This window comes from Danio aesculapii, chromosome 13 (genome assembly GCF_903798145.1).
Source record: "Danio aesculapii chromosome 13, fDanAes4.1, whole genome shotgun sequence".
NCBI lineage: Eukaryota > Metazoa > Chordata > Actinopteri > Cypriniformes > Danionidae > Danio > Danio aesculapii.
The window spans coordinates 42,771,050-42,792,442 of NC_079447.1; the positions used below are offsets into that span (position 1 = coordinate 42,771,050).

The 21,393-nt window shown below is 34.3% G+C and overlaps 2 protein-coding genes across 2 annotated transcripts; one reads left to right on the forward strand and one right to left on the reverse strand.

The window, feature by feature from the left end:
- The first annotated feature begins 2,513 nt into the window (after window positions 1–2,513).
- On the forward strand, window positions 2,514–6,729 carry prop1 (PROP paired-like homeobox 1). The gene is made up of 3 exons (XM_056470298.1): window positions 2,514–2,583; window positions 4,030–4,262; window positions 6,349–6,729. Exons 1-3 carry the CDS (start codon window positions 2,514–2,516, stop codon window positions 6,727–6,729), a joined length of 684 nt encoding a protein of 227 aa, XP_056326273.1.
- A 90-nt stretch (window positions 6,730–6,819) lies between these two features.
- On the reverse strand, window positions 6,820–16,921 carry mcfd2 (multiple coagulation factor deficiency 2, ER cargo receptor complex subunit). Its single transcript, XM_056471275.1, has 4 exons — window positions 16,808–16,921; window positions 16,346–16,516; window positions 13,580–13,739; window positions 6,820–9,498 (listed from the first exon to the last, which is right to left on the reverse strand). The coding sequence occupies exons 2-4, from the start codon at window positions 16,510–16,512 to the stop codon at window positions 9,367–9,369; spliced, it is 459 nt and encodes a 152-aa protein (XP_056327250.1). The 5' UTR covers window positions 16,513–16,516; window positions 16,808–16,921; the 3' UTR covers window positions 6,820–9,366.
- Window positions 16,922–21,393: the final 4,472 nt, after the last annotated feature.

Consider the following 21,393-nt stretch of genomic DNA (forward strand, 5'->3'; position numbering starts at 1 on the left):
TAATCTGTGGATGTGTGTAAACGCAACATTCTGTAGTGCATTTAGTTATTGCCCAGCAGGCACACAATGTCATAAGATGTTAATATTAGGTTAAATTTAGGTTGTGATGTCAGGTGACCAAAATTCATGGTCTAGCCAGTCTAGCCAATAACGACGACAAATGATGTTGATATTTGGTTGATTTTAGGTTGTGTTGGAAAGTGACCAAAATCCAATATGTCATATTGATGTCAAATAATGACATTTATTCATCAGTTATGGCAACCAAAATCCAACGTCTGATAGACGTCATATAGTGGTAACGTCCACATAACATCAAGCTGTAACATCGCTAGACGTTAATATTTGGTTGGTTTTAGGTTGAAGGTTAGACATAAATGTTGGCCTGAGGTTGGGTTCTGACTTCAACCTAATTTTTATATCCAAACAAAATGCAACGTCCCAATGACGTTAGGGTACAATGTCAATCTGACGTCATGTTGACGTCTTGTGCCTGCTGGGTGTTAAGGGCCATTTTGGTCTTCATTCAGTAAACATCTGTCATCTTCTCATCAGTGACATGTATCTGAACAGTCTCTGGGTCAATGCGTATAAAGATTTTGGACATTTTCTTGGACACTTTTAATGCTTCCAAACAGTTTGCTGTTATTATAAAGTGCACATGTCTTGAGGTAGTTCATTATGATGCGATTTACCTTCTATGTGCGATTTGGTTGGACAGGAATCACAGGACTGATCTTTCTAATCATCATAGACAAGAAATAATAAGTAGTGACAGCAGCTTGAAGGGAAGTAGTGGAGTAAAAGTACCTATACAACACTAGAAATGTACTCAAGGGAAAGTAAAAGTACACATTTTTTAAACTAATTAGTAAATTACAATTTCTGAGAAAAACTACATAATTACAGTAATTTGAGTATTTGAAATTAGTTATTTTACACCACTGCTAGAGACCATTTCCCTTGTGTCTATTTCTTTTCTTTACTCTGCCCTCTGGTGGTTACATTGGTCACAATAAACCTTTCTGGTAACACTTTATAATAACTACACACTACGAATCATTTATTACACATCAGAAAATAGTGAATTCATTGTCTTTTAAGCATTAACTCTACATTAATAAAGGTTATTAAGCAGTTTATAACTGCAGCTAATGCTCTATTCTTGACTTACAACCCTTTATAATGTGCTTAATAATTGTATTTTCATACTTTGTTAATGATTTATTTTTCATTACTAAATTAAGTATTGCATTCTTTACAAACCATTTGTGTTAAGAGTAGTTGGGGGTTAATAAGATAAATAAGAATGAGTTGGTAAAAGATTAATAAACTATTGAAATGAACATTTATAAATCTTATTATTCAGGCATATATTAATAGTTAATGTGTATGTTAAATGCTTTATTAACTCAAATTCATCCAGTTTTGTGACCTAATCTAAAGTGAGGATTATTTATGCTTTATAAGTCCCTTATTAATGACAATTAAAGGCTCTGTATCAAATAAAAAATAATCTTTGCAATCTTATCTAAAAAGTAAAATAACTGTAAAGTTTAAACATTGTTGAATAACTGGAGTGTCAAAATACAACATAAAATTGAATAAAACAACAACAATATAAGGTTAGATAAGGTTGCAAAGATTTCTTTTTTATTTGATACAGTTTCATTTGTGTATCTTAAAATGAATAATGTTGGTTATGTTCTTTTTTCCTGTTTAGAATATAACTGAGCCTTTATTTGTCATTTATAAAGGATTTATAAAGCATAACTAGTCCTCACCTTAGATCAGGTCACAAAACTGGATGAAGTTGAATTAATAAAGCATTTATTAACATACAAACTAACTATCAATATATGCCTGAATAATAAGAAATATAAATTAATATAAAGTTAATATAAATATAAAGTTAATTTGAATAGTTTATTAATCATTTACTAACTCATTCTGAATGATCTTAAAAACAACCAACTATGCTTAAATAACTGGTTTGTTAATAGAGTAATACTTGATTTAGTAATGAAAAATAAATAATTAACAAAGTATGAAAATACAATTATTAAGCAGATTATAAATGTGCTTATAAGTCAAGAATAACACATTTATACAGTAGCTGCAGTTATAAACTGCTTTCTAACGCTTATTAATGTAGAGTTAATGCTTAACAGATAATCAATTCACTTTTTGCTAATGTTTAATAAATGGTTCATAGTGTGTAGTAAATATAAAGTGTTACCAACTCATAACTGCAAATCATATCAGGTGTTAACAAAATGTCACAGCTTCAGTCATCTTGATCCTTGTATTCTTTTATTTTCTCACAAATAGTCATCAGGATAATCTCAGTTCACTGACAATAACAGACCCAGGTTACTGTGGGTTCCACCATCACATTGACCAAACAGGCGAGAGGTGTAACCGCGCTGTGATGTCACAACTGTGAAGAAGTATAATGTGGTTTGAACGGAGGTCAAGAGTAAATCCTGCCTGCATCCCAGAGAGAGTCTGAAATGGACATAGAGAAACCTCAGCAACAGTTTCCTGAAAATTACTCTGAGGTCACGGTTAGCTCAAGCGCAGGTAAGAAAATTGTTTTTAGTAGGTCTACAAAACCTTTCTAGATTTTTAAATGATTATATTATATTTAATGGTAAGAAAAATGCATATTAGTAAAAGTAATTTAGCAAGAAACATCACAAAAAATGTATCACAATGACAACTTTGAGTGGAACTGATGCTAGAGCAGACATCAATGTGCAGAAATGTAAGAGACACTACACTATTATCGAGTGCTCAAGATGTCGAATGAAAATATTTGTGGTTAAATAAACAGTTCAGCACACCTTCAAACATTTATGGGTTTATTTCTTCTGTTGAACACTAAAGAAGGTATTGTGAAGAATGCTTCAAATCTGACTTCCATGCACTGTCAATGGTTACAGGTTTCCAGCTTTCATAAACACATCTTTTGTTTTTAACAGAAACAGTTTGTTTTTAACAGACTTTTGGGTGAAATATTCCTTTAAATTGGGCAATAGAGAAATTATATTTATAATTAAAACAATGACATTATTTGCCTTGGTAACACTTGTATATTTTGTGATTTTATTTATTTTTTTCACACTTAAAGTGGCTATGAATCATTTAACAAGAGACAAAAGCTTGAATTTCTCAATATGCTTTTGTCATAATGTCATTAAACAATTGGAATTAAGTTGTGGCTTTCAATTAAGTACTTATTAAAAAAGTGTTATGCTGAAATTATATCAAAATTGAATAATATTAATACAAATATTATATTAAATCATTATAAAATTAGATATCATTTGGTGATTTGTTGGTTTGGGACTGAGCATCAGTGGATTTACTCTTCAGTGTTTGAAATTTCAGCAGTAAAATTTAAACCACGCTTAACTAAACTAAACTGAACTTCAACTCTGAAAACTGAACTGACGCAGTTTCAATTTACTAGAACTTCTATGTTAAGCTGCTTTGACACAATCTACATTGTAAAAGCGCTATAGAAATAAACATGAATTAAATTGATTTGTCACTTTTTGGAAGTGCATTTTCTATTACAATTAGTTACAGTATGACACTCAAAAATCCAATTTCAAGTTTCGTGTACTTCCTTTACCCTCAACGATAATGTGAATAGCAACTGGAAACCAATTTGACAAATTAGTCACTTTTTTGCCCATTGTTTGCCTAAGCTGAGCATAATCCTCGGTTCTGACATTCCTCCCTCTCACGATATTGAGTTCAGGTGGCAAAGCCCGCTGTCTTTTGAATTCCTGGAAGTTTGTTTGGAGGCATTAAGGCTCTTAAATCCTCGTCCTGAGCGAACATCATTTTAGAAATGTGTTTCTGCAAATCCAACATCTCAGAGTTTTACTAGTTGATGAAAATCTGTCACTGTCAATAGGAAATTGCGTGTAACTAGAGATAGAGGCCTGAGCCAAGACTTTAGGAGTGACAAAGAGTCTGTTCATAATGAATTCACCTTTTTGACTTTCCCACTGTCAGATATAGATGTCCAAATTCACCCAAGAAAAGACTCTCAGACATCTGAGAGTGTCAGGGATGGTGGAGCACGAGCAAGACCATACCCTTCACCATCCCGCCGGAGACACCGAACTACCTTCAGCAATGAACAGCTGGAACACCTGGAGTTGGCCTTCAGACAGAACCACTATCCTGATATCTACTACAGAGAGGAGCTTGCTAGGGTCACTAAACTTAATGAGGCTCGCATACAGGTAACCAAGCATTTAATTAACATGATGTTTCACTTGATGTTACTACTATAGAAACTATATAGTTATATGTTTCGGGGGTGGTTCACATTGATAGCGAATGAAGCATTCAGTGACTGGTTCACTTCTCCTGCTTTTTTTATGCTGAAAGTATTTGTCTAAAATTCTAGCCTTGGATTCACGAAAATATTTGTACATATATATACACTAACCGACCACTTTATTAGGTCCAACTGCTCATTAATGCAAATCTCTAATCAGCCAATCACATGGCAGCAATTCAATGCATTTAGGCATGTATACATGGCAAAAGGGATCTGCTGCAGTTTATCAGAGCATCAAAATGGGGAAGAAAGGTGATTTAAGTGACTTTGAACGTGGCATGGTTGTTGGTGCCAGGTGGGTTGGTCTGGGTATTTCAGAAACTGCTGATCTACTGGGATTTACACGCACAACCACCTCTAGGGTTTACAGAGAATGGTCCGAAAAAGAGAAAATATCCAGTAAGCGGCAGTTCTGTGGACACAAATGCCCTGTTGATGCCAGAGGTCAGAGGAGAATGGCCAGACTGGTTCCAGTTGATAAAAAGGCAACAGGAACTCAAATAACCACTCATTATAACTGCGGTTTGCAGAAGAGCATCTCTGAACACACAACACATCAAACCGTGACGCAGATGAGCTACAGCATCAAAAGACCACACTGGGTGCCACTTCTGTCAGCTAAGAACATGAAACTGAGGCTACAGTTCGTACAGGTTCACCAAAATTGGACAATAGAAGATTGAAAAAACAATGCCTGGCGACATTCGGATGGTAGTATCAGAATTTAGGGTCAACAACATGAAAGCATGGATCCATCCTGCCTTGTATCAACAGTTTAGGCTGGTGGTGGTGGTGTAATGGTGTAGGGATATTTCTTGGCACACTTTGGGCCCATTAGTACCACTTGAGCATCGTGTCAACATCACAGCCTACCTGAGTTTTGTTACGGACCATGTCCATCCCTTTATAACCACAGTGTACCTAGCTTCTGCTGGCTACTTCCAGCAGGATAACGCATCATGTCATAAAGCGTGAATCATCTAAGACTGGTATCTTGAACATGACAATGATTTCATTGTACTCAAACAGCCTCCACAGTCACCATATCTCAATCCAATAGAGCACCTTTGGGATGTGGTGGAATGGGAGCCGACAAATCTGCAGCAACTGCGTGATGCTATCATGTCAATATGCACCAAAATCTCTGAGGAATATTTCAAGTACCTTGTTAAATCTATGCCAAAAAGGATTAAGGCAGTTCTAAAGGCAAAAGTGGGTCCAACCCGGTACTAGTAAAGTGTACCTAATAAAGTGGCCGGTGAGTGTATATATGTGTGTGTATATATGTATGTATGTACGCCACAGCAGAATGAACCGCCAACTTATCCAGCATATGTTTTATGCAGCGGATGACCTTCCAGCCGCAACCCATCTCTGGGAATTATATATATATTTTCACCCCTTTTAATTTTTTTTCTTTTTTAAATATTTCCCAAATTATGTTTAACAGAGCAAGGAAATTTTCACAGTATGCCTGATAATATTTTTCTTCTGGAGAAAGTCGGAGAAAGTCTTATTTGTTTTATTTCAGCTAGAATAAAACCAGTTTTTAATTTTTTTAAACTCATTTTAAGGTCAACATTATTAGCCCCTTTAAGCTATATTTTTTCGACAGTCTACAGAACAAACCATCATTATACAATGACTTGCCTAATTACCCTAACCTTCCTGGTTATCTTAATTAACCTAGTTAAGCCTTTAAATGTCATCTTAAGCTGTATAGAAGTGTCTTGAAAAATATCTAGTCAAATATTATTTATTGTTATCATGGCAGAGACAAAACAAATAGTTATTAGAAATGAGTTATTAAAACTATTATGTGTAGAAATGTGTTGAAAAAATCTCTGTTAAACAGAAATTGGGTTGGAAAATAAATAGTGGGGCTAATAATTCAGGATGGCTAATAATTCTGACTTCAACTGTATATATATGTATATAGACTCTCTTGTTTGATTACCTGAGCTGACTTTTAGCTAAACCTACAGGTATGGTTCCAGAACCGTCGTGCTAAGCAGCGGAAGCAGGACCGTATCACCCAAAAATCGCTGGCAGTCAGCATGATGCCAGTGCGAGGGCCTCTTTTTAGCACCATGTGTGTGTCTTCCTCTGCCATGGGGCGGCAGTGTCAGTGCCCTCATTCCCTGCCTCACGTCCCACAATTCTCTTCAGTGCTGCCCCCTGGAGGCTACCCACCACACCCGTCTTCTGGCAGCCATTTCTCCAGCGCTTCTGGTTCTGTTCCATCACAAGCCAACAGACAGCCTAATGACTGGTACAATCAATTGCGCAACATTGGGCCATCCACCACCTCAGTGCTCTCACTGGCCTCTGTGCCAGGACTGGAAAGTACTAGTCACTGGAACTAGTGGAAGTAACGATTGAGTTTTTATCTTCCCTTTTTTTACAAGAGTCTACAAAAAGTATACAGAATAAATGTTTTCAAAGACAAAGCAATATTGATTTTTTTTACATCTTTATTACATTTGGAATCCCATAGAACATACTTTTATTGCATCTTAGACAAAAATAATTACATTTATATTGATTACATTTGTCAATACAGAACTTTGACAACTATACTAGGTTCTTTTCACACTGAACATGTTTAGGATTATAAATAAGGACCATTATGAACATGTCATTTTCATCTCCATTGAAATGTACAACAGACCCTACTGTATACATATGAATTACATTAAGTAATCCATAACCAGCTTTGGTAAAAACAAATTAGACATTTTATGTAAAAATTGTGTTGTTTGTGTAGTTATGCATGTAAAATTAACACGCACGGATCAATGAAAGTCTTTTAAATTTTCTTGAAAATGTGTCAGATAGAAAACACAGGTTTTATTTTCTATACTACATAATGGGCACTTAAATACAGTTCTGACCGAAAACCTTCATATTATTTTCCAGCAAAGTTGCTATCTTTACTTTCATTTTGATCACACAAGAAAAAGTTTGGCTACATCACAGTTTTGTGTACAAATGTTTTCCAAATAGTAGTATGTAGTTTTTGAGAAAAATTTGTCTGAGAAAAAAAACAAAAAAGATGTCCTTCATTCTCATATTGCAATAGTTGCTTCACCCCAAAAACATTCGAAATGTTTTCTAATCTTGAGAAAAGAGTATTCAAGTGTGTATTGGGATGAATCACATTTTAAGTGAAGTTTCACAAACTAATTTCGAGAGGAGCACGTGATAGGATTGACGCCAGCTGGCCCCTAACACTAATCACTAGCTAGCCAATCGGATCATTCCAAATTTAACATAAATATCCAGCCTAAACTTCATTTCTCATCACCCCCCATCCATCCCTTCTCCACGATTCTAGGATCGGGTGACACATTGGCTGTTGCCCCACAGCAGGAAGGTCGTTGGTTCAAACACTAGCTGAGCCAGTCAACACTCTCTGTGCGGAGTTTACATGTTCTCCCCATGTACGATGGGTTTTCCCTCGGTACTCCGGATTCCTCCCACAATCTAAAGACATGTTAAAGTCACAAGCACCTAATACGTACACACTGGCGCAGTTGGCGGTCTATTCTTGGGAAGTTATCGAGAACTACCTGATCTAGTTTCCCTCCTAATTCTCATTGACCAGCTGGGAGCCTTGGGCTCATCAATCTCCAAGCTCGGGGTTATCTCCCGGGACAGCAAGTGTGAACTCTTTATCTACAGTAAGTGTGAACTCTTGAAATGACTCTTTTATTAATTTAATAGAAAATCATTCTATTGACCCATATGACATTTTGTGTATGTAATAAGTTGAAAATCAGTTAAAACTTATTGTTTGGATGAAGTTCCCATTACTGTCTTTTCAAGAGTTCACACTTAGCTGACGATTGATTATAAAGTGTGTTTGGCATGCTGTCCCAGGAGAGAGCCCTGAGCTCATAAGATCCTCGATCAGGTAGATCTCGAGAACTCCCCTGCTGTAGTAGCTAATGAACAGATAGTGATTATTCTTAAGAGATAACTACTTAGTAGCATGCCTATGGTGCCGATTTGGATTAGTCAATTAACTTAAGTTGCATGTTTTTGGTTGGTGGGAGGAAACCGGGGAAACCCACGTTAGCACGAGGAGAATGTGTAAAACTCCGCACAGAAACATTGGCTGGCTTGGTAAGGACTAGAACCAATGACGTTCTTGCTGTAAGGCAACAGTGCTAACCACTGGGCCACCATGCCACCCATCTAGGAAAAGAGGAGTAGGGGTGGAAGGGGGGATTCTTCAAAATGAAGATGGCTGTTATATGGAACTTAGGGTATTTATAATGGCTTAGGAATCGTCTGATTGGTAAATCATAAATTCAATAATGTGAGACCAGCTGCAAGCAATCATAAGCACGTGATCCTCTCGAAATAAGTTTATAAATACACTTCACAAAAACGCTGGTGCCTGTTATTAAAACCAACCAAAACAACACCAAAGATAAGCTACATAGGGAGTTTTATAGTTTTATACTGTAGGTGCAAATAGGCATATTGCACACATGAGCTTTAATCTATATAGGTACATGTTCTCTCAAACAATGTTTGAGATGTTTATCTCTCAAATTGGCATTTTAAAATGACAGTCACAACGATGATCTCTTTAAGGCAGACAGAGCATGTTTTCATTCATTCATCAGCGGAGCAGCAAATTTGTCCCACTTTATCAGCAGCTTTGCAGAAGAGCATCACTGCAGTATTTATTCAATAATATCCATTTTTACAGATGACAAATTAGACAGTTTGTACATAAAGAGTCCATTCTGAAATGAAATATGCAAATGTGAGTGCAAAAAAAATGATGGTGTGACTACACAACACCTTTTATCAGTGAGATGACCCTCACCATTTCATTTTATGACATTTAACACTGGTTATACCAAAGCATGACTATACTGTGCCTGTGAAATCGCACACACGAAGGAATGTCCTGGAGACTTGTACGTTAGAGGTAATCTGCATTCACAGTAAGGCTGTGGGTGTTTCTGTTGTTGTTGTTGTTTTTGCTACTCCAGAGACCTTGCAAACTCTGCATAGTCAATGTAGCCATCATTGTTTTTGTCATCGTCTCTGAGGACATCATCAATAAGGTTGATGAGATCCTCTTCCCTCATTGGTTGGCTATCATCTCCTCTTTCCTGGAAACCAAGGTTAGGTGACATCATTAGTTATGACTTGAAGGGGAAAAACATGACTGATAATAGAAGGCATTTTGTATATTACGTTTTCATTTTATTTTTAATCTACAAAATATATACCCCATGTTACTGTCAATGCTTTGTTTCTATTTGAGGGTTTGTGCACACTTATTTCCACTACATTATTGTTTTTTTTTTTTTTTTTGAGATTGAACCTCTAGACAACCTCTACACACCTGGGGTCTGTTCTTTGTACCTCACTTACATGATTAAGATAATTTGGCAGATCCTGGATCTTTTAATCTTGTTAACTGATCTCTGGCTAATTTGGTTCTTTAAACAAGTTTACAAATCAGATTAAAATATCTGGATGAACTGGGCTCTATTTCAGAAAGGAGGTTAGGTGACAACTCGGTATGTTAACCCTGAAATGAGAGAAACTCTGGGTTTTCCGTTTCAAAATGGCAGGTTTGTCAAACTTGAGAAAGCAGGGTAAGTCAAGCCCGTTTCTGAAAGAGAGTGAACTTTTACTCAGAGTCAGTTACTGTGGCAACTTACTCTGTGAACCTAACCTGGTCAGGAGCAGGTTTTATTGTCTAAACTTTGTTGATCTTCTCCCCTTTTTTTTAAAAAAGACGAAGCGGTATTTCTCGCCATAGTCATTCATTGCCTACATTTCAGTCACACAAAGAACAAGTTACGAGAATGGCTTGTCCTTTTTTGGGAAAATTATGATTAGAATCAATACCATAGTTAAGTTTTACCTGATATTAGCCTACTGCAAAAAATAAATTAGCTTAAATTCACTGACCTTCGACAGAGACATGTACTGTAACTAGATTAATGGGATTATTACTCGTTCTAAAAACATTTTTTTAGTATTGCTTACATTCTAAAATGTCATATCAACCTCTACCACTTGATCAATAAGGCAGACACACACGTGCACTTTTTAACCTTTTAAAAACTCAACTTTAGAAATTTTATCTTAAACTGATCAACGTTTCGTCACCTTAGAATTATAAGGTTCTATCTGACATGTCAAAATTGAGTTATTGACATATTAAATGACAACTTATTTACATTATGGGATGTTTTTTAGAAGTTGTTTACATTAAGACTTAACAAAAAAAAAAAAAAAAAAAAAAGAATATTACACATACTGTTTCCTATGGAATGCAAAACCTTCAAATGCAAAAGCTTAATTACTCAAATCATTCAGAATGCAGATAGAACCTTATAATTCCAAAAGGACTGTTTGTAAAAGTGGGAACCTTAAATTAAACATTTCTGCAGAACATTGAGTTAAGGTTATCTGCATTCTTGTTTTGTCAAATTTGTTGTAGAAACTATGCAGTAGCCTATTTTATGTAATCTAATGCAATTAGATCTGAAATAACTTAAAAATTACATTCAATTCCCCATTTTTTCAAGTCAATAAACGTTACACATTACATTACTTTTTGATTTTACTTAAATATTTAAAATGTAAACTTGTGCATTAATGTGAGCAGCTATGTTTTCCCACGCTAACTGTCTCTGTTGTTTCGCCGATGCAGTGGTGTTGTTGTTTTTTATAAATATATGGTCATATTTGCTATAACTTTGCATGAGCACATCAAGTTTAGCTGGAGAGAAAAAAAAATGCTCTCTTTTTTCAGATGGTGACTCGTAATATCTGTGGACAATGCCTTTTTATAGTGGTGGTGTGCACGCTTATAGCTGCGGTCACAGTAGAATTTTCTCCCCATAGACTTCCATTCATACGCACATGAATGCGTCAGACCGGAAACGCAAGCTTGTGCGACAAGTTTCGCAGTTCGCAGAATTTATTATGTTGCATTTACATCTATGTTGTATGGCGCTGCGAAAAGGGGTGGGATTAAACAAGATGATTAGACATTTAAAAAGTGAGCGATTGGTCCATATTTTACATTTCTGTCCAGAGAGGTCATGTTTTGATCCTCGACTGGTCTCACGCAGTCACATTATGCAATTTCGCAGGTCAGAGTTCACCAAGCTTGAACTTGACTGATGCATTCACGTGCGTATGAATGGTAGTCTATGGAGGGGAAATCCAGTGTGACCGCAGCTTTAGTCTACTCAGACTTGATTTATTTAACTCAGATCAGCTGTTCTGAAACGGAAAACTCTGAGTTTTTAAATCTCGTGGTTAGTCAACTCAGAATTCAAGTTTAAACTCCGAGTTGGTTGAACCTCCTTACTGTAACAGACCCCTGATCTGAGATCGCTGCTTGTGTTGTAAAGGACAGATCTATCAATCCGCGGAATTGTGATCAGCAATGCAACGATTGGCTGATGGCACAGCAGCGTAATGACATCATCTGATTAATATTCAATTTTCCATGCGAGCAAAATTTTATAAAATTCGTAGTAAACTGTTAAATATGACACGCAATAACTTTCCACATTTGATGTGAGCTGCAGGCTTTACACTTTCATGTGTCAAGAATATTCAGCAAATTAATTTAGTTTTACATTTTAGAGCGGATTTTCTTTATTATAGTAGCCTAGGCCTATTCAAGTTTCTTAAACTGCTTATTTAAAATAATTTTGCAACAAAATGCTTTTTTTTTTTTTTGATATCGGTAAAAGGTGTCTGCAACTTTTGCAAAGAATCAAAATCACCAACATATATTAGCTGTCAAAACATGTGCATGACTGCATAAATTATTATTCCTTTTAAAAAAAAAAAAAAAAAAAAAAAAAAAAAACACACACAGTTAAATATTGTGCATGTCTATTTTCATACACAAATTGTAAAGCTGGGTCAGTACCTTAAAATAGTATGCGATTGTCTCTAAAGTCAATATTAAATTCTCTTTGATCACCAAGGGGAGAACCACCCCATTTTGTACTTTTATTTCGGAGTGCAGATTACATAAATTTTATTCATATATTTTTACATATTAGTTATATGTATAGAAAAAAAATATTATTATTTAATATTAATATTATAAATGTAGCTATACAATTTTAACTATTTTACTGTTTTCCCCAAGTGTATATAACCTGTAGGTTACTACAGCAAGTACATACTTTTAGCATTACCTTTGCCTGAAAAGACCCGATCTAGTCCTGTCTATATGAAATAAGTCTGCTCTCAAGCAGGTTTGAGCTACCAAACCTGTTGCTATGACAACAAATCTCGGATGAGTTTTGAAGAACGAAACGATCCTGGATCTTGTCAAATCATCAATAATTAAATCTAGCTAATTGAGTAATTCACGTATGAAGAACTGACCCTTGCAGCCTGTTTATTAGGAACATTTTGGGCTGAATTTAAAAGGTAAATTACTTATACTTGAGCAGTGCCGCATCATGTATCCTACTGTAACCTGCTGTCTAGTCAACGCTATAATGAGCTGCGTGCAAGGAGTTTCATGCACCTCTTGTTAATGTTTAGCCACTCACTGATAAGTTGTATTTACTTTGTGATCAATTTATGCTTCCTTGGTTGATTTGTGTTTGTTTGTTTGTTTATTTGATCAATTCAATTTTAGTTCAGTTTTGTTCATTTAATTCTTTATTACATTTTGACTGCAGTTTGAGGTAACATCTCCTATTTAATAAACACAGGGTTCTTACATTTTTAAAAGTCAGATTTAAGCACTTTCCAGGTGCATCTTTGAACTTTTCCAGCACTTTATAAGTGTTGCAAATTACATACACACTTCATCACATTATATCAGATTATCATAATTTTATTCTAAAGTACGGTTTTAAGAAAACTGTTGATGACATTAAGCCCAACATTAAATTACTGTCATTTGCATGGTAAATATAAATTTAAATATATGATGTTTTATCCTAAATATTTTTTTTATTTTTATAATTTACTAGTTTAAAATGGATTTTTTTTCTCATATTATGATGCTTAACCACTTAAGTCACTTTGAAAGTGGAGTTCGAAGAAACACAGTATATAAATAAAAATATGTATTACTGTCAGTGAAACATTAATACGAATAAATGCAAATCTTATTTAAAAATTATTTGTCCAAACTTTAAACTTGTAGCATACACGGAATAGTGTCAAGTTCAATATCAAAGCACACACCTCTCTATGAACATGTGTAATGGCAGTGGCAAGCTCAAGTCCATCCAGCAGATTGTTGCCATCATAATCGTGCATCTTAAAATAGTGCAGCTGCAGCTCTTGAGGTGTCATATCTGACTCTTGCTTTTCAACAATCCCTTCTAAATGCTCCATGATATGCCTACAACAGAACACAAGAGAGTTTCAAATGCAGTGAGAATAATATTAGTGGTACTTAGCAGAGATTTAGCCACATTAAAATGATCAGCCTCAGTTGATAATGGTGACCTCTGGCACAGTCACTCTGAGGCAATAGAAGACATTTCTTTCATATTGGAATGCTATTGTAATGACTATTATCAGAATAAACTATAGGGATTTTTAAAAATAAGAAACAGGCATGGATAAATTGTTCACAACATCTACAGTTGAAGTCAGAATTATTGGCTCCCCTTTGAAGTATTTCCCAAATGATGTTTAACAGAGCAAGGAAATTTTCACAGTATGTCTGATCATTTTTTTCTTCTGGAGAAAGTCTTATTTGCTTTATTTCAGCTAGAATAAAAGCAGATTTTAATATTTTAAAAAGCATTTTAAAGTAAATAGCCCCTTTAAGCTATGTTTTTTGGATTGTCTACAGAATAAACCGCTGTTATACAATGACTTGCCTAATTACCCCAACCTGCCTAGTTAACCTAATTAAGCCTTAAAAGTCACTTTAAGCTGTATAGAAGTGTCTTGAAAAATATGTAGTAAAATATTATTTACGTTTAACATGGCAAAGATAAAACAAAATCAGTTATTAGAAATTAGTTATTAAAACTATTATGTTTAGAAATGTGTTAAAAAACCTGTCCTCCGTTTAACAGAAATTGGGGGAAAAAATAAAGGAGGGGGGGGCAAAAATTCAGGGGATAATAATTCTGAATTCAACTGTACATGCATTAGGCATGGGACGATAACCGGCTTTAAGGTTTACCGCGGTTTGGAAAAGTATTAAAACTGTACAATTTTTCTGTTATACCATTCCTAAGGTATATGCAAGTTGTTGTTTTTTTTTTTTAAACATGTTATGACTATTTTATTTAGTTTTTTACGGCAACAGTATTTCCAGCAGCAAAAGACCCTCAACAGCAAAAGCTGCTTGTCAGCCCACTATTCAGGAAACATCTGAAAAACAAAATCACTTATAAACCAACATACAAACATGCTTCGGACCTGTACAGTGCAATGGCTTTCTTTATAACCAAAGAAAAGTAAGAGTAAGTTGTTTTTTTAAACCAATGAAGATAGCAGAAGTTAATGGTTTATTTTAATTATTTTGTTGTAACATGTTTACTGCTGCAAAATATTTTAAATGTTTTTTTTTTAATAAAATATATTGTGTTCGATGGGAAAAACACTTGTTTTTTACCCAGACATTTAAATAGAACATTTTAGAGTAGTAATCACAATTTCGTAATAAAGTGTAACCGTGATCGTTGTATCCAATGTTTTCATAGTATCAGAATCTTATACCAGCCCATGCCTAACATGAATTTAAAAATCAGAGGGTTCATGTTCACAAAATTATTATTATTTCTCCCAAGAATTTGTAAACACATCTACTGATAGCCTTTATACTGTATCCTTACAAGTCAGAAATTTGACATAAATTGCCATTTAGAGCATTTTCTTTCATTTTTTTAGAAAACGACAGTAGGATTAACAAGCATTTTCATTTGTTGCAATTGAAAATCAGTAAAGTTAAGAAGTCAAAATTTGGTTGAATTACCCTGAAGTTACAGAATTTTTTTGTGATGTTTAAAAAATATGTAGAAACATGTCTAAAAACATGGAATCTGTTTTTATGATTTGTGTGTGACCATTTTCAATACTAATAATACTAATGTTTCTTCAGTTCAGCTCTTCAGTAGAACATCATATTCAAAGGATTTCTGAAGTGCAACTTGACAAAGAAAAAGAGTAATGATGCTGAAAACTATATTCAATAAGAAAACACTCATTTTAAATTGTAACAATATTTCAATTTGGCAGTTTTTATTTTAATCAAATAAAGTGCACCTTTGGTGAGCAGAATAGGCATTTAAAAATATATTTTAACTTGTAGTTCAGATATATATATATATCAATCGATTTAGTTAGATAAATATTAAGAGATAAAAAGAGAGAGAGATTAATTATGACCTTTGATTTTCCAACATATTTGCTGAAATACAGAAATCAGGTCAAGCTGCTCTGCCACAGGGGTCATTTGGAATTTGGAGAAGAGTGCATCAAATCAGGTACAGGAAAGAACTCATCCTGTACCTGATTTGATTCTCTCTCTCTATCTATCTATCTATCTATCTATCTATCTATCTATCTATCTATCTATCTATCTATCTATATATATATATATATATATATATATATATATATATATATATATATATATATATATACACATACATACATACATACATACATACATACATACATACATACACATATGCAGAACAGGCTTTTAAAATAATTTTTTTTAATATTTTAGAAGAAGTCTGTTCAGCTCAACAGGGGTTCATTTATTTGATCAAAGCACTCCAAAAATGTAAAGTATTTTATTATTGGACGAAGCCTATTTTTTAACATCATTACTCCATTCTTCGTTGTCCTTTAGAAATCCTTTGATTATGTTATGCTGCTTATTGTTATTATTATCATCATTATGGAATACTGTTACATGCATAGGCTTTAAGAGCTATTTGAAACCTACAATTTTTAATGTAAGAAAGAAAGAAAACGTACTCTCTATCCTGAACCACGTTCCTGTCCAAGCGGGTGATTGGTGGGGGCTGATTTGAACCAACTGCTTCTCCATGTCCTCCATGGGCCCATGTAGACAGCATACAGCTGGAGCAGACCAGGAACCAGCTCCATAATCTGAGCTGCCCAGATATTTCTCTCAATCTCATTACACTGAAATCACAAGACAATGACGGGAGAGCAAGAAGTTAGGATGACAGTTTCATTCATTACTGCAACTGTAAGCGAACACACATTAAGATTTTGATAAATATGTACTAATACGAAAAACGCATATCTGTTCTTATAAATCTGGTGTTAAGGGTAAATGGTCTTACGTTGCTGACATATGGATGAACTTGAACATTGTTTTAACAGTTGTCACAGTTATACGTTGCCATTGCTAAAATCAATGTACCTAAATACAAATACAACGACATAACAACATAAACATAATTTACTCACAGCTATAAATCACAGTTGACGGGCAAATATTCGTCCTGTTTGTTCAGCCACAGTGGAGTAACAACGAACTCCTGCTGTTGTTTACTCAGCGCCGCGCTTTCTGGCTGCTTCGCTTGCCGTAGTTGCCTTTCACCTTATGTACACGACAGCTAAACTCTGATTGGACACATTTTTACAACGTTTCAATTTTAGTTTGTTTAATTTCTACGTTGATACTGTAAAAATACAATGCTATATCTTTAATAAAGTTTGTAGTAAAACTCGACGTGGATTCCTCTTATTGCGTTTATATTTTTGCATAAATTAATTAGCCAAATCTCATATAGTCGTAATTTGTCATTTTTAATAATAAAAAAAAACAAAATCTTATACAGTACAGCTATCGAGTAGTATTGCATTTTTGTTGGCACTGGATATGTGTCAAATTTTAAAGAATAACAGCTTTTTATGGCATAACGTCATAATATGACCAACATAAATAAACTTCCTATTAAATCATTAGTTATATTCACATTTCAAAGAGATATCAGGAATAATAAATTAGAAATTATGCGATTTGTTTTTCAGGACACGACAGCTGCACGCTGATTGGATTTGACTAAGCGTCATAATAAGTCAGCGCACTGGTGTAATCCACACACACATAGCAGAGGAATGAGTGAGCGCTTCTGTAACTCATGATGGTTTTGTGGCTAGTTAATAGATCACCACGATCACCTGCATGGCAAACCACTGCAAAGAAAATGAAAGGGCCAGATCTATTTTCCGACGGCTGGAGGTTCAGTTTGATGTTGATATCGTAGAAACGTTATAGTCAGTAGACGTGCCGTGATGTTTCCTAGCAATATAGTCCTTTTATTGTATATTTTAATGGCTGTCGTGTAAGCAGTAGAGTATAGGCTAATGATTGATTTATTATTATACTTTATTGAGTTTATGAATATTATCTGGATAGTTAAATATGATTTTTATTAACTATGTCTTGACGGTGCCACGCAAAAACTATATAATTTAATAATTTCACAAAACATTTTACGTTTCTGTAAACGTTGAAAAGTAGAGTCAGCAGTCCGCCCTTTGTTATCAATCAAAAAAAAAAGAGCTCCGCTACAAATTTTGTACGCTTTCGTTACGTGTGTATGCTACGGTAGATGGCTTCAGTGTTGATGTCTTGCTAAGTTTTGTCAAGCATGATTATTTTAAGTAGCCCACTAGATGGGGCCATTATGTCAGTAGGAGTCAGGACAGGCGTCTCATTTTATTATAATTTGCATTCTGTGGACAAGTTTTTGCATTAAATAGCCAGCATTTTCATGTAAACAGACTCATAACTTGGTCTCATTCCAGACTCTATGTTGGAAGCAGCTTCTTTTCTTGATCTTGTAATTCTATTACAACCAGCCCTGCGAATAGTTAACAAGATTTAATTGCTTAAATAGATTTAGTCATCTTGCAGTGGAGGGATTTCAGGGAAATAGGACATAGTTGTCATGGACAAGGCTTTGCTTTGTAAAGAAGACTTGTTAAAGTACGTTTAAGGTCTTGGCAGACTCTTAACGCATTCCTATTGACCTGTATTGCAGCTCAGTGTTTGCTGTGTGCGTACTGAGTGCACACATGGGACGTTGCACTGTTAAACAAATGTTTGTTTTTCAACTGTTAAAAAACAGTTTTTTGTATCATAGTTTTAGAGGTTTAATCTGGTATTGATGGTGAATGCGTTCACACAAAAATCACAAAAACAGTGATCGAGTCCCTGAGGCATTAAACTGTGCAAAGGGCCCAAACCGTGTGGCACTGTGGCTAAAACTCTTCAAAATATCTCACAGGTGATTTTCTGCTGCATAAAAAAAATCTTGAAATGACACTGGGATGTCTTGGAATGACACGAGAATGTGTCAGTGATGTTGATTTTTTTGGGGTAAACTGGTTCAAATGGATTTCGGAATATAGTAGCTGGTTGCACCATATAATGATCCGGTCTGACCAATGACAGGTCTTCCACTATAGGACTAAGACTACCCCAAACAAGAAACCAAATGTAAGTACAAGGTTTCCACACAATTTGGAAAGAAAGGATAATACTAAATTGAATAGCTTGGAAAATTAATCATATGATAATAATAGTTTTTCTTCTCTCTAAAGGCAGTTGTAAAATCCACAGATTAACCACTGTATGATAATGCAGTTATTATTTAAATAGGACCATCATTTCCTTTACAAATCCACAGAAAAAAAAACTTGGTAGTGAGTATGTCATTGTTCATGTTTTTATGCAAATCATAAAGGTAAGAAGCACAAAATGATTAAAGGGATTCTCCAGCCAAATATCGTCACCTAGGAATTATAAGGTTCTATCTGTGTTATGAATGATTTTGAGATATTGAGCTTCAAAGTTTTTGCATTCCATATAGCAAACAGTATATGTGTAACATTTATTTTTTAAAAAAAAGGCCTAAACTGTAAACAACAACAAAAATCCCTTAATGCAAATAAGTTGTTATTTAATAAGAATATGTCAATAACTCCTTAATAATAAATAGAGCCTTATAATTCTAAGGTTACAATATAGTGGCTGGAGTATTCATAATTGTTCATAATTTACTAAGCCTTATACTTTGGATTATAGGGAAGCGCTGAGTTTTAAGGTATTTGCTCAGGGTTTGCTCATGGCATGCTTCCAAGGTTTTCACCACAGTGACGGCAGTCGTCTTCCTACCAATTATTGAAAAAGTTCAGCGAAATGTAGATGAGACATACAGGAGAAACCATTTTTGCAGCATAGAAGTATTTTTGATTATATTCTATATTTTTTATTTAAAAATTTTTTTTAAAAGATGTAAAAACACACAGTAACTGCTAGCCAGTTTTGAGGAAAACATGACACAGGGGGGTTAGTTGTAACAGGGTGTTACAATTAAGCCACACACTGTTGGATTTAACAATTAAACTAACAAAATAATAGTTGAATTTTGAATGTAATGTTAAGAACTTATATAAAAAGTTTTTTTTAAATGGAAAAAAATTATTTTATTGCTAATAATGCAAATAAATGAATTGTATAATAATGTATAATAATGCAAATAAATCCAAAATGTGTTTATCCAATAGAAAAATAAATAAATAAATAAATAAATAAACATGCTTTGCTATGTAGAATAAGAAATAAATTGAGCTAAGTACTGAGGAAATATAGCCACTATTTAAAGTAAACTGGATTTAAATTAATTGTTTAAAATCTGCCTTTTTAAGCATGTGTTACAACTAACCCTTCTGTCTGTTACAACTTGCCCAACAGGTGGGGTAAATAGTAACATTATGTCCATAAGTAACTATAAGTCCGTCGATCATACAACCAGTGTTCATTTGTAGGAGAGGTTTTTGTTTTATTGTTTAAAAAAACAGGGTTTGTCCAACTCCATTACTTTGTTCATTATTTGGCCAAAACCAAAAAGTGTTACTTTGTGCCTTGCTCTGTACAGTTTTCCTTTGTCCAGTTAATGCAAATGTATGTAACTCTTAAAGTTGGCTTATAGTTTAAAAGCATTTTCTCTCACTCTTATCGTTTCACTTTAAAGACACCGATTCAGTAATTGAGTTAGTGTTGATGCTTGTCTTTGCTTTGTGAGTTTTTTTGGGGTCCATTAAACTTGTATATGAGCTCACTCATATAGCAGTTCATCTGAGGAAAGAAATACAGCCTACATCTGGGCAGGGGGAGTGTATAGGGTGAGTTAATGAATGAGTATTCATGTTTGGGAGAAGTTTACACACATTCATTTTTATGTGCCCATGCAGCAAAATAACAATATGGAAATCCGGTTGCATAAACAAAATTCATATCCCTTTATATTTTTTCCATTTAAACATTTACAATTATGCAGTAGGCCTACAGTTTTTACAGTTGTCTAGTTACTGCAAGTATATGTAACTCTCAAAGTCGGCTTAGTTTAAAAGCCTTTAGATATTACATTTTTTTCTCTCACAACATATAGTTTCACTTTAAAGACACTGATTCAGTAATTGGGTTCGTGTGGATGCTTGTCTTTACTTTGTGAGGTTTCTGAAGCATCTGATTTGGGGGTCCATCAAAATTGTATATATGAGCTCACTCATATAGCTGTTCACCTGAAGAACGAAATTCATAAAGCCTATCTGGGAGTTAATGAAAACGTTTTCATGTTTGGGAGAAGTTTACACACATTAATTTTCATGAGCCATTAATTTTTTTCCATTTCTATTTCCAGTTATGCAGTCGCTAGCCTACTTAAAATGTTATTTAAAAATCTATCATAAACACTGATGTCCAAATGATTAGCATTCGCTTTCAAATAATAATATAGAGATTGGCATAGCAAGAAAGACCTGATAACATTTAAAATTTTAAAATAAAGTATACAATGTAGTTCAAAAAGTATGCATAAAATGTAAGCGTAGCAGAAATAAACATATTCAGCATTTAAAAAAAGAAATAACAATGTTATCACTTTAATTCAGTTTACAGACTGATCAGTATACTTCAGTCACTGAAATGGGCAAAGCCTTTATCATGTTTGTTTGCACATGCTCAGTGAGTTTTCCGTTGA

What these genes read in the sequence shown, in the direction of transcription:
- prop1 (XM_056470298.1), top strand. Translation starts at nt 2,514, where the DNA reads ATGGACATAGAGAAACCTCAGCAACAGTTTCCTGAAAATTACTCTGAG. An exon ending in CACGGTTAGCTCAAGCGCAG is followed by an intron (nt 2,584 to 4,029) that starts GTAAGAAAATTG and finishes TCCCACTGTCAG; the next exon opens with ATATAGATGTCCAAATTCAC. An exon ending in TTAATGAGGCTCGCATACAG is followed by an intron (nt 4,263 to 6,348) that starts GTAACCAAGCAT and finishes CTAAACCTACAG; the next exon opens with GTATGGTTCCAGAACCGTCG.
- mcfd2 (XM_056471275.1), bottom strand. Translation starts at nt 16,512, where the DNA reads ATGAGATTGAGAGAAATATCTGGGCAGCTCAGATTATGGAGCTGGTTC. An exon ending in AACGTGGTTCAGGATAGAGA is followed by an intron (nt 13,740 to 16,345) that starts GTACGTTTTCTT and finishes GTTCTGTTGTAG; the next exon opens with GCATATCATGGAGCATTTAG. An exon ending in TTACACATGTTCATAGAGAG is followed by an intron (nt 9,499 to 13,579) that starts GTGTGTGCTTTG and finishes CTTGGTTTCCAG; the next exon opens with GAAAGAGGAGATGATAGCCA.